The 17,984-nt window shown below is 42.6% G+C and overlaps 1 protein-coding gene across 1 annotated transcript in view; it reads left to right on the top strand.

Annotated features, from left to right (window-relative positions):
- Positions 1–17,984, top strand: part of CNTNAP5 (contactin associated protein family member 5) — a 461,788-nt gene that overhangs the window by 126,208 nt on the left and 317,596 nt on the right. Inside the window, exons 2-3 of the mRNA XM_075933060.1 lie at positions 8,433–8,543; positions 17,251–17,444. Of these exons, the coding sequence (XP_075789175.1) occupies positions 8,433–8,543; positions 17,251–17,444 (305 nt within the window). The remainder of the gene's footprint in view (positions 1–8,432; positions 8,544–17,250; positions 17,445–17,984) is intronic.

Here is a 17,984-nt window from a genome sequence, read left to right as displayed (position 1 = left end):
TTACCATAGATCACACCAAATCCAACAATGGTCTTGTCTGGTGAACATTCTGTTCACATTCCATTAAGGGTTTTTCTGTGATTACCAGTTCATAACAACTGTTAACATAGAACAAACACAGTTGTGGATCCAAAAGTCCCTTCTTTGTACAACTTTCTGAAACTTGTCCTCATGTGAAAGGTGATCAGCAGACAAAAGCACCCCTTGCCCACCCAAGGGGAAAGTTTCAAATAGCTGAGTTTTTGTACAAGTGGAATAGGTGTACTTGCACAATACTCCTAGACATTTCCTATGAAATCTACTTTACTTTAAAATTTCAGGCCTATTTAGGCTGATTGTTTTGAATAGTCCTTTGAAGCTAATAACATGCTCCAAGGGTTTAGATGTTGCATTGTATCCCATAACAATACATAAGCATTGGAAATGTTAATACAATTAACTGCTAAAATATTTAAAATTTCACTCAGTGGGATTTCTGTAATAACTTCCTATCTTTATCACAGACACATTTCCAAGATGTTATGTTGGCAACTGCTGTTTGCTGGTGTAACCACCACCAGGCGGATTTGAACCTGGGACCTCTGGAGCTGAGTATAGGAACCTCTACCCTCTGAGCTAAAAGATAACTGCTTCTTAGCCCGTGCTGTAGGGGTCTCTTGATCTTAATCGTTGCTGTGGTCTAGGTACCACTTGCATTGCTCAGTAACCACACTAGGTGTGTGGAAGCAAAATGCAGGACAATGTAGCACTTTAAAGACTAACAAGATGGTTTATTAGATGATGAGCTTTCGTGGGCCAGACCCACTTCCTCAGATCAAATAGTGGAAGAAAGTAGTCACAACCATATATACCAAAGGATACAATTAAAAAAATGAACAAATATAGGTGTGTGGGTTACATAAGCATTTCTGGAATGCAAATAATGCTCATCTAAATTGGCTTCCTGTTACAAATCTGACCTTTCTTCTCAACAGAGTTTATTACTATGATTTCATGGAGTACAGTGTTCCCAGATCATGCTTTCATTCAACAGGGGGCATAAGTGGTTTCCGTGGCGTTTCCAATGAGGCGCATATCTATCAGTTTAAAGTGGGTGTTGGGTATTTTTTGTTGTTGGAAATGTTACAGAGCCTGAATAACCCACCTGAGATCAGGGTTGCATTGTTCTAGACCCTGTCTAGGGATGTAAAAATGGTCTACAATAGTTAACCGTTGCAGGTGGGAGGCTATTCCAAAAAGTTGCATTGAGAGCTCTCAAGATGATACAAAGGGCATCTCTATGTATATAAACAAATTGCTCCCATCAGTCCAGTCTGCCCACCCCCCAGTTCAACAACGGAATGAAATGTGGTTGTAGCTGAGTTGACAGGAGACAACTCTGAGGGTAGACATACGGATGAGTAAGTCAACTCAAGGTGACTTGCATCAACCTAACTTTGGGTGTGTCTAGACTACTGAGTTTTGTCGACAAAAGTGGACTTTTGTCGACAAAACTATACCAGCGTCTACACTACCGCTGAGTTCTGTCGACATAACGTCGACAGAACTCAGCAGTTTTGTCGACGCTGGTATACCTCATTTTACGAGGCATAACACCTTCTGTCGACAGAGTTCTGTCGACAGAAGGTGTTATTGCCTGTAGGGTTGCGTCTAGACTACAGGGTTCTGTCGACAAAGCAGCTTGCTTTGTCGACAGAACTCAATGTGTCTGGACGCTCTTTGTCGACAGAAGTTTTGTCGACAGATACTGTCGACAAAACTTCTGTCGACAAAATGTGGTAGTCTAGACGTACCCTTTTTGTAATGTAGATCTGGCCCCTACTTGGTCACCTAAATCCCATTGACAGTTACAGGCATTTAGATGCCTGAGTTCCCAAATCCCCTTTCAAAAACAATATGGTTCCTAAGTCAGTTAGGTATTTCAGATCTGAGCACAGCAAGGCCTACATACCTTCAAAAAACTGGGCCTTATGGGACTTGTCCAAGGTTACAAAGAAGGTCTTGGTAGAACGGGGGGTTAACGTCAGACCTGCTGACCTATTCCAGTGCCTTAATTACATGACAGTTCTTCCTTCTGTTGCTTTACAGGCCCGTGATTACCTCTTGGGACCCTCTTTCACTCTACGTACTTTTCTGTATGTTAGCCTAGTGGGAGTAAGCAGCTGAAAGTTCCAAATGAACATTTCTGGTCTGGAAGGAGCTGTCACATAATTTTTCTGTCTAACTGATCCTCTGTTCTGTGAATATTGTGCTGACAGTCACGGTGCTTTATCAGTAGCAAGAAGACCTCCTTTTTAATTACATTTTTTTTTTTAGCTCCACTAGCCCCATTCAGACATATGGATTTTACAATTTTCTTCATAACAAGGGTGCTGGCACACAGCATACTGTAAAGAAGATGCTATATACATATGCTGATTGATTGAGTTATACTTTTATGTCAGAGTTTCCAGGATACCAAAAAACATTTAGGTAATTTAAAGTCATCTGGGAAAAATTCATGATTAGCTAGCTATTGATGTTTACTTGCACTATAGCAAGAGGAAAAAGGGATGTAGTTGTGTTAAGTACTTTCTCTAGTGCCTTTATATCTTGACAAATGTGCCGTGCCTATCCACCAACAGATGGAGCACACAGCTGTTCATGGAACATAACTAGTCTCTGGAAAAGAAGGAAGTGGGATTTTACTGAACCAAAAATTGGATCCCCCCTGACCTATTAGAAAATTTATGATAGAAGAATTGATATATTGATACGCATTATGGGTGGGGAGTTCTAAGCACATATTCATACCTTTTTCTTAAGCTGTGCCACTAATATATTTTCTCAGTACGTGTTTATGCTTACCTTTTGTACGTTGTGAAAGCTATTCATTTTTTCTTCCAGCTTAGATTGCATTACAGAGTTGCAGGGTCAATTTTTAGAGTAAGAGTCAAGTATTTATTGCTATTGTTTGTAAAGGGGCATTATAGGCGGTGGGGGAGAGAAATAAATGAAGCTAAGAGCATGAGTTGCCACTTTCAAGCACTCTTGTAGACATGCATGTTTTATGTCTTTAAAACAAAACGAAGTAATCCATTAAGCATGCAATGCTAAGAGGAATTTTATGTCATCTATAAATATAAGTGAATTTTTTCAACTTCAAATCCCAGTATAGACACGTTTTATTGTTGCCGTCAAAGTGATGTGCACAATTTAACTTCAGCACCAGCTGTAACTTTATTGAGAGTTTAATAATGAATAAAATATATGCTGGCAACAAAAATCCAACTTACATAGAAATACCTGTAGGACCCAAACCAGAATTTCCAAGAGGCAATCGGTGGTGGGGGTTCTGGGGAGGGGTTAGTCTGGTTTAAGGCAGGGCAAGAATATTTTGACAAAGGTGGTGGTTGTTGAAAAAGGCCAATTCACTGCAACCGAAACTTAGCAGGAAAGTCAGTTTTGATTAAACTGTGAGGCCACATCTGGAGGATTGTGTCCAATTCTGGGCTCCCTATTACAGAAAGGATGTGGGTGCATTGGAGAAAGTTCAATGAGTGCAACAAAAATGATGAGGGGGCTGGAGCACATGATTTATGAGGAAGGCTGAAGGATTTGGGCTTGTTTGGTCTGCCGAAGGGAGGAGTGAGGGGCCTTGAGAGCAGCCTTGAACTACCTAAAGGGGGGTTTCCTGCGAAGATGGAGAGAGACTGTTCTCGGTGACAGATGGCAGAATGAGGAGCAATGGTCTCAAGTTGCAGTGGAGGGAGATCTAGGTTGGATATTAGCAGTGCTTTTTTGTTTTAAAAAAAAAAAAGTATGTTGAGCAAAAAAAAAAAAAAGCAGTGGGGCCAGCATTGCCATTTTAAGAGATGCAGACTGTCGACCGTTTTCATTACAGAGGTGCTGGTATGCTCAGCTCTTTCCAGGTAAGCTCTGACTGGAGGTGCCCGTACTGGGTACTACTGTCACAAAAAAGCACTGGATATTAGGAAAAACTATTTCCCTAGGAGGGGGGGTGAAGCACTAGAATGGGTTCCCTAGGAATGTGGTGGAATCTTCATCCCTAGAGGTTTTAAGTCCCGTCTTGACAAAGCCCTGGCTGGGAGGATTTAGCTGGGGTTGGACTTGATGACCTCCTGAGGTCCCTTCCAACCCTAGGATTCGAATTCATTGACTCAAAATTGTTGTAAAAAAGTGAAAGTGGTCAAAGTCCCCGTGACAGAGCCTGCTAGGCCTTTTCCACCCCGTGCTGGGGGCATCAGTGCCTGGCCCTCCCCACTCAATGAAAAATCAATCAGACTGGTCATGCAGCAACTCAGTCCTCTAAACGCCTACAGGGGGAGGAAATATTGTCCAATCACAAACCAGCAAGTGAGTTAAGAAGCCTTCCCTGCTTTTTGCTTAGGAGCGGAGCTGGATAAGGCTGGGGATAAGAGGTGCTCCTTGGTCTAGGTTTAGGATATCCTGCTAAGGGTTGCAACTATGCACTTTGCATTTTGAAGGGTATTTTCCTCTTTCTTAAAGGTGCAGACCCTCATATCCCAAGTTGCTATTTTGCTACTTGATTGTTTAGCGACTGTCCAAGCTCACAGCCCAGTCAGGCCCGGTATGATTATTTGCAAGTGGTGCAAAAAAAAAAAGCCCATTGTGCATGAGACCTGAGCAAAGCTCTATATTTAATACTGCAGCACACCCATAAGGGACTTCATTAAGGGGTTTGGTGTAAAATGGATGGACATCTTTTTGACAATGAATTTAACACGCATTCTAATTCACAGATTTTTTTTAAGGCCAGAGGGAACAATTATGATCCGCTCATTGGGCCTATAGAATCTCCCCAATAATTTTGTCATTGAGACCATAACTTTCATTTGAGCTACAGCATATGTTGTGTTCTTTTTTTAAAGACACCCAGTCTTGATTTAAAGACTTCGTGGGATGGAGAATTCCCCAGTTAAGGGGTGCGAATAATTAATTCTCCTCATTGTCGAAACATCAAGGACTTATTTCAAGTCTGAATTTATCTAGCTTCAACTTCAAACCATTATTCATTTTTTTTTAATGCAAGAAACCTCCGGGAAGATGATTCCTGTCTTGAGTGCTACAAGTCTGTTTTTTTTCCTTATCAGAGTATCATGCAGGGCTAAGTCGAATCCCCTACAGAAACCTAAATATATTTTGTCAACACAACCCCCTTTCTCAAGCAAACTTGAAATCCATTCCAAAAACAGCATGTTTAACAAAGATCCATTTACTAGAAAATGATATTGATTGGTGTTAATTATGACACCACGCTTTTAATTCCATAGGGTTCATCTACACTACGGTGCTAGCTCAAAATCAGCTACGCAATTTGAGTAATGCAAATTGCGTACCTTATTTTGAGCTTATTTGAGATAGTCTATTTTGAAATTTGGTGCTGTATAGACGGCGCCAAATTTTGAAATAGACCGCTATTCCAACAAGTCCCTTAATCCTCATGGAATGAGGTTTACCGGGACGTCCAAATAGCGCACCCATTTTTTCAGTTAAATTTCAAAATAATGGGTGTGCTGTCAAGAAGCGGAAAATGCTATTTCGGGATACTGGAAGTATCACGAAATGGCTCCACAGTGTAGATGCACCCTCGTTGACTGTAAGCCTTTCCATGACCTTCCCTGCATCTCTCTGTCTAACCAGCCTCCGAACAAATGAAATGGGGTCATGATCGCTGGCTGTTTTGTTGTCACTTTCTGCTATTTACTCTTTATGTACTTTGCCAATCCACTGTCTAAAATGGGGTAACTCAATGCAAAGCATCAACCATTTCGAGAAAAGGCCGTGTCTGAAACAACAGAGAACGATCCTGGAGAATGAGGAGAAATGTTGACAGAGCTGTGTGAAAAATTTGTATAGATCTTGATTGAGACCCGCATTAATACTTGTCATTCTCCTGAGCATGGAAATTAATGCCGTGGCACTTCAACAATACTGAATACATCTTGAGACTGATGACTTGATTTTTTTCAGTCTTTACACAAGCTCCTAGATCAGGGCCCAGAACAGGAACACAAAACGGCATGTGTGATTCTGTAATGAAGTCATGAACATAAGCCTTTTTAATCCCATCATGAAACCTACACCCTGTTTATCATCTTAGATGCTTTGTGGAAGATTAGCAAGCGTGATCAAGTGCTTTGCTGCTGGTGAATTGACTTGCTTTCTTCTCATGTTATGGGTTTCAGCAATACATTTTGCATGCTACATATAATGAGTATTTGAATCTTATCAAAGGCCTTTCTAGCAGTGGGACAAGTTCTGCTCTTAGTTCTGCTAGTCTAACTTCATTGTGCCAGTGAGATTCTTCCTGATTTACACCATTGTAACTCAGAGCAGGATGTAATAGTGTGTTTCTGCTTATGATCTGCAATTCTCTATTTGTCTTCCCTTGTGATTAGGGGACATTTTGTACAACCATTTAAAATTTTGTACTTTGGATAAATGATTGGGGGAGAGGTGTACTGGCATGCCTATGCACTTTAAATGAATATTTGTGCTCGTAACTTTAATGTAATATTCTCTGTCTGCAAGGTGGTTAATTTTAGGGTTACGTGGAAGTCTGCTTGGTAGTCCAAATCGGAAGGATCTGATTGTGTCTGACACTTGTGTGCATATACATAGGAGGTAATCTGTCCTGTGTGCCGAGTTGCCCGCCTGTGTGGGTATCCAAAAGAGCTGGCCAGGCCTTTGGGGCCCCAAGAATGGCTCTTCCCTTGAGCCTTTATGTATAAATTAGTCAGGAGGAGGAAGGATGGGACTGCGGCCTGCAAGCCAGTCCATAAATCTGTGCTGCTACAAGCCGGTAGCTTCACCCTGGAAACGGGAATGCGGCTCCCCCCTCTTGTGTCCTCAGGAGCTCAGGGAAGGAGTTTGACCATAAATGGCCTGCTCTACCCCTAAATGCCGGTTGGCAGCTTAGCGGCACAAAAAGGAATCCAGTGACTTCACTCAGCTTTGTATCCGGCTCTTACTTGCCAATGTGGCTGAGTTAACGTGACTGTCAAATCATTTGGGTTTTATTGCATCTTGAGTTCTGTAACCTTAATGTGTCATTCAGACATTTTTTTTCCTATAATTGCATTTATATTAGGGATAGTACTCGTGACATCTGAGATCTTGCTAACCCGCAGGACTTTTCCAGTAATTAACCCCTGTTTCCTCCCTGGGCGATTCTGTTAAAATGAATAGTTTTGTACCCATAATGAAAGCTTGTGCTATAACCTTGGATGTGTATTCAACAGTCAGCTGTGAAAAAATTTGCTTTGACTGACTTCACCCTTATTCAAACACTGTGGGCTTCAAACTTCAGCTGCTGCATAGCAGGTTATGGGGTTCAAGTTCTGTTCTGGAGAGACGGTGAAATAAGGAGCAGAGAGGAAATAAGTTAGCTCAAGTGTATGTGGGAGGGTCAATGTTGGTCTGCTGCATCTACCTCTTTGGGTTGGAGACTGAGGAGGTCTTCCAGCCTCATTAAGCAATACAGGATTCTCTTTAGGTACAACGTAATCCTCTCCCCCTGCTGTCATGCATCCCTCTATTTGTAATTTAGCATGGAGGTAAGATGATATCACTTCCACTCCCACATTCCAAGCACTTCCTGTCTGTGTGGGCTCAGGGATTGTTGGGGGGCATTGCTCCAGTCTTCTATGGGAACTGTGGAATTCTACACACACAGAGTGAGGGTAAGATCAGTTTGACTTGGAATTATTGATGGACTAAAATTGTCCTAAAATTCTGACAAATATGTCCATGTACTCTACAATAGTTCAACAGAACCTGAAGGTGTTTCCTTAAGACTTCCCCTTCCATCCAATGAATCACTTCTGGGCTTATATATCTTCAAAATCTACTACAAAATTGGAAGGGTTTGTTTGAAAAGTGGTTATTCCCTAGGCAAATCAACCCCTCTTCCTCCCTTGCTAGCTTGTAGTCATCCAAAGAAAAGTAGGTAGAGGAGCACAAACATTCAAGAGTTGTGCATAATTTTTGGTGGTCCCAACTGGACATATGGAAGGCTTAACTGTCAGAGGTGCTAAGCAATTGCTGCTTCCATTGACTCTAGTTAAGAGTTGGGGGCAAAGTCAACATCTCTGGAAATCAGTCCTTAGATGTCTCCAGTTGGGGCTACCATAAGTAGAGATTAGTCATGACAATGAAAGACTGGGTATTTGGTTGTCTCTGTTATTTTGCTAACTTAAGAAACTGCCTGTTCTGATATTTCTCTAGAACCTTCTCTGACGATCGGTTTACCACACACAGACCCACTCAAAATGTCAGCTTAATAGAGTGTTAATAGTTTTAAAGATCACGTAGGTTTGAGTGTGTTTTTTTCCCCCAAACAGTCCCACGGAGCCAAATGCTTCCCACTTTTTATTTGACATCCTCTTTATTTCTCTCTTGTTTCTTAGATAATTGTGATGATGCACTAGTATCCTCCTTGCCGCCGACAGCCTTTGACAGCTCCTCACAGCTCTTCAGCATTCACGGTCCCACCTTCGCCAAGCTCAACAGAAGAGATGGTAAGGTCACTGTGTGAAATGCCCATGACAGTTTTTTATTACAGTTTTAGTGAATAATTCATTCTGGGGTAGAAGCCTGTGGAGGGTTCAGCGTCTGCCTAACTGACTTGAATCATCTCTTTGTGCCACTCAGATGGCGTTAGTTGAAAATAGCTCATGACTGTGTGGAAAAAGCCACTGTTGCTTACAGCCAGCTAAGTGGGAGATGAAGTAGACTCCTTTAGTCACTTTTAATGTCTGTTGTAGGTCCTGCAGTCCCAGGAAGAAGTAGCCTGGATGAGGTCCACGATCTCCACACTAGACCAGGCAGGCGCCCGCCTCTTGCGGACCTAGGCAGGCTCCTGGGAGGTGCCAGCCTGGTCCCGGGAAGAGGCAGAGGGCTGGGTGGCAGCTGGTAGCTGGCTTGTGCCGTGCCAGGTGCAGGGTCTGCTGGCTGGGTGCTGGCAGGCTTGCACCTGGCACGGGCACCGTAGCCAGCCCGTGCCCCTTTAAGGGCTCCGGAGCCGGGAGGGGGGCAGACAAGTTTCCCTGGTGGTGCCCAGAGTGGCCACCAGGGAAAGCTGGGGAGGGCTAGCCTCCCACTAGTTCGAATTAAGTGGCTACACAGCCCTTAATTCGAACTACTTAATTTGAACTAGGCGTTAGTCCTCGTAGAATGAGGTTTACCTTGCCCGAATTAAGCGCTCCGCTAGTTCGAATTAAGTTCGAACTAGCAGTTTGCCTGTGTAGCGCCTATCAAAGTTAATTCAAACTAACGGCTGTTAGTTCGAATTAACTTTGTAGTGTAGACATACCCTCGGGGACACCCTCCCTTTCTGTGCTTCTCAGAGGAGAGCTGAAGTGAAGTGAGGATTGTCTGAGGTATGGCTAGTGGGTTTACAGTGGGACTTCAAAAAGGTCAAACTCTAGCTTAGCAGGGAACATAAGAATGACCATATGGGGTCAGACCAATGGTCCGTCTAGCCCAGTTATCTGTCTTCTGCCAGGTGCTTCAAAAGACGGAATGAACAGAGTAGGGAATCATCATAAGAACGGCCATACTGGGTCAGACCAAAGGTCCATCTAGCCCAGTAGTCTGTCTGCCGACAGTGGCCAGCACCAGGTGCCCCAGAGAGGGTGGACCGAAGACAATGATCAAGCGATTTGTCTCCTGCCATCCCTCTCCAGCCTCTGACAAACAGAGGCCAAGGACACCATTTTATCCCCTGGCTTTTTATGGACCAAGTGATCTATCCGCTGTTTTCCATGCCCAGCTTCTGGCCAGCTGAGACTAGGGACACAATCCCTGCCCATCCAGGGAAACAGCCATTGATGGACCTCTTCTCCATGAATTTATCTAGCTCTTTCTTGCACCCTGTTATAATCTTGGCTTTCACAACACCCTCAGGGGCAGAGTTCCACAAGCTGACTGTTTACTCCTGTTGTTTGTTTTAAACCTGCTGCCTATTAATTGCAGTTGGTGAACCCAAGTTCTTGTGTTAATGAGAAGGAATAAATAACTTTGACTTAATTAATTTCCCCACACCTGTCATGATTTTATAGAACTCACGCCTATCTCCTATTGTCCTCTCTTTTCCAGGCTGTAAAGTCCCAGTCATATTAATCTCTCTCTCTATGGAAGCTGTTCATACCCCTACTCATTTTCTTGCCCTTTTCCAAAAGCTGCCTATTGATATTTTTGATGGTGTATTGAGAGCTGCACAAAGTAGTCAAGATGTGGGTGTATCATAGGGTACGTCTAGACTACCGCGTTTTGTCGACGGAAGTTTTGTTGACAGATACTGTCGACAAAACTTCCGTCGACAAAGAGCGTCCAGACACATTGAGTTCTGTCGACAAAGCAAGCTGCTTTGTCGACAGAACCCCGTAGTCTGGACGCAACCCTACAGGCAATAACACCTTCTGTCGACAGAGTTCTGTCGACAGAAGGTGTTTTGCCTCGTAAAATGAGGTTTACCAGTGTCGACAAAACTGCTGAGTTCTGTCGACGTTATGTCGACAGAACTCAGCGGTAGTGTAGACGCTGGTATAGTTTTGTCGACAAAAGTCCACTTTTTTCGACAAAACTCGGTAGTCTAGACACACCCATAGATTTAAATAGAGGCAATATGGTATTTTCTGACTTATCTTTCCCCTTCCTAATGCTTTCCAACATTGTTTGCTTTTTTGATGGCTGCTGCACGTTGAGTGGATGTTTTAAGAGAACTACGCTCAGTGACTCCAAGTTCTCTTTCTTGATACCAGCTAATTTAGATACCACCAGCAGGCTACCTCTGTGATTAACCCAAAACAGTAATCTTCTACGGGTCTCCCTGTTCATATTTGCTTCATGGGTTAGCATTGCCACAAGTCACATTTTGGGGATGTCATTTCCCCCTGCTGTGGACTGTGCTTAGATTGAAACAGGTAGATTTGGTCTTGGTTTCAGTTTTCAGGGAGATACTTAGTTTCATTAGTCAGGAGATTGCATGATTCAGGGGTTCCCCCCCCCACACCATCTCCCCACTGTTTCTACCATTTATTTGTGCCCCCGGCCCCCTTGCTCCATTCATCTGAAGAAGTGGGTTGTGTCCACGAAAGCTCATGATACCATCTATATTTTTACTTAGTCTCTTAAAGTGCTGCAGGATTATTCATTGTTTCTACACTCACGAGATGCTTATACAAAAGAAATAAGGTTTGGTTTGGTTTTTAAAAATGTCAAGCCTGAAATTTCTACTCTAGACCAAACAATCATAGAACTGGAAGTGAGCTCACGAACTCTTTTATTCTTGTCCCCTGCACTCATGGCAGGACTAAGTAGTATGTAGAGCATCCGTGACAGGAGTTTGTCTAAGGCTCTAACCTGCTCTTAAAAATCTCCTGTGATGGAGATTTCACAGCCTCCCTGGACAATCTATTCCGGTGTTTAACCACCCTGACAGCTAGGAATTTTTTCCTGATCTTCGACCTTGACCTCCATCATACCAAAGGTTGAGAAAAGAGCTCAGTAAACTGACAGACCTTTTATAGGGCAACTCCCAAGTGATGAAATCTTTAGTTGAACGTGTTTTCCTTCTACCTTGCCCCGTTGGGTACAGCACTGACTTTTCAAGCTCCCCAACACTTAATCACACGCCTCCTCCAAACTCCATGCAAAAGGCCTGATGATTCTGATTCTAAAATTTATCTCCCCTCCGGGTCCCCCTTTTCTTGGGAGGGGCCGTTTTTTTTTTTTCAGGAGGAAGCTACACTTTTGCTTAGTGTCATCTCTACTTTTGCTTACACTACCTCTGCAGCAGCCTTTCTTGTCTTAACCTGATGCAAAATGGCTCTCCCACCACCATCCCCAAAAAATCCTTTTATCTCCTCCTGCAGGAGTCACTTGTTCTGTTGTTCTACCTCTGCTGGCAATTTACTGTTACTCCCATTCCCACCCCTTCAATCAAGGGAAGGAAGCTTCTTCTCTCCTGGGATAGCAAACCCAGAGCCAATCTTTCCTATACACAATTGCACAGGGCACCTGAAAATTTGGGGCACCACTGGGTCTTAATGTCCACCCACCCGCCTCTTCCTGCCCCTGTCCTGGGGCTCTGATTCCTCTGGAGAGGATCTAGTTAACTTAAGTGACAAAGCCCGTCAGAACAACTAGCAGAACATTGATCCCGTGAAAGTCCATTCAAGTGGCTGTGAGACCATTTAACAGGCATTTGCTAACACCAGATCTATCCCATCAGTAGGAGTGTTAGGAGTCTTCAGGACCTTAGTTTACAATTTGATTTTAAATGATTTCATTAGTACAGTGCTGAAGATTATAAAAATCACAGCTCTTAAAAAAAGGTTCTCTTTGGCAGACATAGAGGGCTCCAGTTTAACAGCAATGTGTAGGGCTCCATAAATCTCAAGGACAGCCCTGTGGTATTCAAAGTAGCACAATAGGCTTGCTCAGGGATGTTATAGCTGTTTTGTTCCTTCTGGAATCTCTCCCATACTCCATGATTTTTCATGGCTCAAAAATTGCCACAGTCAGCTCCTAGTACCTTGAAGACCTCTAACTTATCTAAGGAATATTTAACTGGTTCTTTTCCTATTTTAGCTTCTGACATGATCTGTAGAAAAATCCACAGGCGTTCAGTTTCTAAAGTTTTCAAGAAGCATATAGTTATTTAAAAATATTCTTCTGCTCTTTGTATAACTACCTCATTATCATTTGTATAAAAATAACCATATACCAGGAATTTCAGAATAAGCTACTGGTACTCAAAGTAGCAAGGAACAGTGTCTCAATAGGCACGTGTCTCTAGCTGCAACCTGATTGATATATTTTAATACAAAGAGGCATGCAACATATGGAGACAAAATATCACCCAAATCTACATTAGCAGCAAGCTTGTAAAATTGTCAACTCGGTGCTGTAATAGACGACAATGCATTGAAGGCTGTTGAATAAATAATGAAAGGCTTTTGTTAGAAAGATGCGCAGGACTGAAATGTTATAGTAAAACTCTCTGGATCAAATGGGGTTTTTTGTAATGGGGCTCCATCCAAGTGTTAAAATGAGTGAAAGGTCTCATTCCAAATCCGGCTAACTGTATGTTGGATCTATTAATGCAGTCAATCTCCTTCTCGTTCTCCTCATTCTGGTAAATCTGATCTTTGGAAGGGATTTCTCAAATTGATTTTTTTATTGTTGTTGGCTGCACGCAAATAAATAAATGAAAAAGGACTAATTGCTATAATAAGATGAGGTTTCCTTCGATTTCCCCATCAACTCTCCGCCTGAGCACTCCATGTAGATAATTGTGGCTTAGAAGGAATCTGTCTTTCTCTGTTGCATATGATTTTTGTTTTCTGGCGAGAGAGTGTTTTGATCTGGGCATTAAAGTAAGACACTGCGGCAGGGAAGCACTTATTTTCAGCGGGAAGTCCAAGAGTCGGTAGCACAATATGAAGCCCACAGAGTTGTTCAAAGAGGTGGGCAAGCGTTTGTGTTGTTTCACATTAATAACACCCTAAGTCCTGCAGGCATCCTAAGCAGCACTAACGATTATCATCATCATAAATGGATTGCAGAAGACGAGGGGTGCAAAGTGCCATTTTCACAACAATTTGTTCATGTTGCTGGGTGTGTTCTTTTCAGTTTATTTTTGGGCCGCCAGCCTTGGAATGATCTTGCAGCTTGTATGTCTCTAGCATTATAATTTGTTGCCATGGAGAACATGCGCTTATGTATCAGGCTTCTCATGCTGCCAGAGACCCTTTCGCCCATACCTGTCTGCCAAACCTCCAGCTTATTGAACAGAAGAGAATAATGCCAGAGCTATGCAGAAAACTTGGACAGGTGGGGATTTCCTCTTTCTTCCGACATGTGCCCAGAACTTGCATCCAAGCCAATGACAGCTGGGCAGGAAGACTATCCCTCTTGATTGTGATGCTGCAAATGGCTAAGCCCCCGGAAAATTCATTAATCATCTCATCCTTCTAATTTTAATATGGGAGATGTGATGATCTCATGCATATTTTACCACTTGAGAGCATGCCATTAAAGAATGTCTAAATAGACCAGGCGTAATAAATGCCACATTCTGTCTGTTTTATAATTACCCAGCGCTGTTAATAAAAGAGATTCATCTAACCATGCCTGAAGCACAGTTGGCTGTGGTGTTTTAACCCCCTCCCTTCATATTTCATCCCCCACCTTCCAGCGCGTGCCGTAAAGTCAACTTCAATTTTCTTGTGCCTAACTGCTGGCATATGTTCCCTGGAGTGTACATATCACAAGAGAGTGGCAGCCCAGATGGCAGAATAGGAAGTGTCACCCTCCAAATGTGCATATTAACTATATATTTAAACCGGCGGCGGGGTTGGGGGAAAATCCCCAGGGAATCATGTGGGGAATGGAAATATACATGCCACGCTTTTTTGGCAGGGCTTGAAAGTCTATTTTCAAGCTGCTCCCATATGTAGATGCGATCAGGAAGAGTGAATATATTTACCTTAGCAGCCACTGCACCACCTGGTGTAGCTTCGGGCTGCCTAGCCCTTGAGTACAGCTACGGAGGAGGATGTAGATGGTTTGAGCCTGCCTATTCTTTCACTGGAGCGGGTGAATGGGGCGAGGTGGGGACATGCTTTGGGTCTGCCCCTAATCCAGGGGTGTCCTCATTTTGCTATTGCTACATGCCCACCGTAGATTACCACCTGCCTGGAAGGAGGAGGAAGCTGTGAGGAATTCCTTGCCTGAGGCACTTATGCTTCCTGGGGTGGCTCCGAGGGTGCTGTGAGGAACAGCTACTGTTGTCATGATGTGAGTGAGGGTGTAGCTGTGGAGGCCATTTTGGAAGCAGGGTTCTGGATTGCATGGGTCAGAATAGAATGACCGGCCAGAGCTGAGGGATGGCTCTTTCGGATGCTGCCTTACACATGCCCATCTGGTCAGCGATGCCAACGCCTTGTGGAGTTTTTCATCCCAGAAGATGTGCTGGGTTGGAAGGTCACTGCTTCCTCATGCAGTAGCCTCTTCATTTGTAGCTTTCTGGTTGCTGCTTGTGAGGAAGAGACCGGCAGGCAGAGCTGGGCTGAGTGCTACGGGTGTAAGTGTGTAATAAGAGCAATCAGGAAAGCGGATAAACATAAGGAATCTAGTCACTTTTTTTCCATATACTCACTGGAAGGGAAAGAAGGAAGGCCGAATTTTGATATCAGCCTTTTTATGGGCCTCCTATCTTCACGGGATGGTCCTGGTAACACTTTGAGCTTCTGATTGAGCAATGTGCTAACACGTATGGAGCAGGATTGTAATCATCCTTCATATGTCTGTAGTGCTCTTGTCTGCATGGCAGAAAATCTTTGGAGTGTCTTCAAAATTAGCTTTCACTCTTCTTGTTCTGTCCATTTTCCTAAGGTGCCCCTTTAGTTCCATGAGCATTTAATAGGAGCTGAAATTCGGTTTCAGTTGTGTCCAAACATTCTTCATGCCCATATGAAAGTCTTTCCGCTCTTAAAATCATCCTTTGTAAAATGTAAATGATGATTTAAGAGTCTTTATTTAAATAGTCCTCAAAGAAGATGTCATCTTTTCTTTTTTCTATCCTTGCAGAGGTTCTTCTTGTCTTTCAAGATTCTTGCTTACGCGTTGGCAGAATCAAATCAATTCCCAAAATAATATCAATATTGTGATACTCAACGTACTTCTTCATTAGTCGTCAGTGACCGCATCAAAAGTCCTTGTTTTTTTTTTTTACCTAAAACATACTATCGTTCATATACAAGTGGTATCAGGATGTGGTATAAAGTGCTTGCGTTTAGATACCAAATATTTGCGAATGACCGTGTTAATGGAAGCTGGTACCCAGGGCCGACTTATCCGTTAGTCACAGTACACACTGTGCCTAGGGCCCATGATACTTTTAGAGGCCCACAAAAATGTTTTAATTTCTTTTAAAATCAGAAGAAGAAAAATGAACTTTTAGGGTCGAAGAAAATGTTTTAATTTTGTTCTCACGTCAGAAAAAAATGAAACTTTTAGGGCCCATGAAAATCCTATTAAATTTTGCCTAAAACAGAAAAAAAGTTGAAGTATTTAAAGTTATATAAAAGTAATTTTTAATATTGATATTATTATGGTAGGAGGGCCCCACGAAGGCAAAAGTGCCTAGGGCCCACGAAAGTCATAATGCGACCCTGCTTGTACCAACTTGAGGATCCAAGGGACAGCAAAGGCTTTTACCTTTAGGAGTAAGTACGAGTTAGAAACAACCAATATTGTCTGTAAAATATTATCTACCATAAACGCATGCATTAAAGTTTAAAGAATGTAGGTAATTCTGCGTTGATAAAGAAATCCATTCCAGTAAGTGTATTAGCGGAAGGAGGAGCATTAGAACCGAACATTTTTCCTTGCCCCATGATGATGGGTAAAAAGTCCAATTTTTACAATTCTGTTTATAGCTTTGCAAACACATCCATTCCCATCAATCCTTTTTGAAATATCCCAGATAAAGACCATCCTTGCATTTTTACACAACCACATCTCTTTGTAAAACATCAATACTTTACAAAAGTTATGGTAGTTTTTTTAAAAAATATAAAAAACCCTAGTACTGTAGTATATTATGCACTGGGGCAGTGTCTTGTTCTTTGAGAAGGCACTCTTACTGGTAGACTTTATATCAAGTTATCTTTACTTTTACAATGTACTATTTGTAGTACATTTACAACATGCAATTAACGAATGCAATCAAGAATTCTACATCCGATAGAAATCACAATAGCTACCTCTCATGTACATTTTTCAAATCTTGCTAGAAAAGAGAAGAGACTATTAAAACAAAACAGGAACTATAAAACTGTGCCCCAGAATTTGTACAAATATATGTTGAAGTAAGAAATGCATTTTTATGACTAAGATGCCATCCTTTTTTTTTTTATTAAATGATGATGATTGGTTACTGTCGCCGGTTGACAGAAAGCAGTTTTCCCAGGAATTTCCTTAATTAATGTGGAACTTTCATTCAGTTTAAATAAGCAACCAAAGCCCTTAAACCTGTGAGCAATTAAATTTGCCAAACATCGTATATTTCAAAAGAATTGTACACCTAACTTACATTTCAATAAAGTTGGGGAATGCCTGAAATAAACTAAAATAAGATAAATGAGTATTTTTTATAAAGGACTATTTTGGTGCCAATGTTGAACTGCTGTGCCACATTTCTCTGATCTCTTCTAGGAGCTGGTGGCTGGTCTCCGTTGGAATCTAATCCACGACAGTGGCTTCAGATTGATCTGGGAGACAGAGTTGAGATAACAGCAGTTGCCACCCAAGGGAGGTATGGAAGCTCTGACTATGTAACAAGCTACATGCTAATGTTCAGCGATACAGGACACAACTGGAAGCAGTACAGACAAGAAGACAGCATCTGGGTATGTCTGAGTTTCTTTCCACATCAGTTGTTACCGTGAAATTGGCACATTCCAGGCAGACTTGGCCTCCTGATGTTTAGTTCGGGGGTTGGGCAAACTGTATGTTCTTTGGTTTAGCAAGTTCCACTTTGGACTAGATTAGCAAGCAGAACGGTTTAGCGGTGAGAGTGGGGACTCCCAATACAGGATGTTTGTTAGATATGGAGTCTCTGTGGCACGTTGCATTAAGCACTGAAGGCTAGATTGTGCTTCAGGCTACATGAACGTTTGAGGATGTGAGAGTCTTCCTTATGCTTCTGTGCACAGTGGGATTGGGAATTGGGTTATGTTGGGATATGTGTATGCAACCGGACTGCATACACCCTGCATGGAGGAGGTGGTCAGGCAATGAATAGAGTCTTGGACATCTGCCTCTCTTGCACTTGCTGGCCATAGTAGCTGAGCATGGGATGGAGTGGGGGAAAGGATGGGGTCACTGACAATGGAGGGCAAAGGAGTCTGTTGTCCTAGGGCCCGGCAATTTTAACAGGCCTGGAGCTC

Source organism: Pelodiscus sinensis, chromosome 7 (genome assembly GCF_049634645.1).
Source record: "Pelodiscus sinensis isolate JC-2024 chromosome 7, ASM4963464v1, whole genome shotgun sequence".
NCBI lineage: Eukaryota > Metazoa > Chordata > Testudines > Trionychidae > Pelodiscus > Pelodiscus sinensis.
This window is presented reverse-complemented; position numbering and strand designations above follow the sequence as displayed.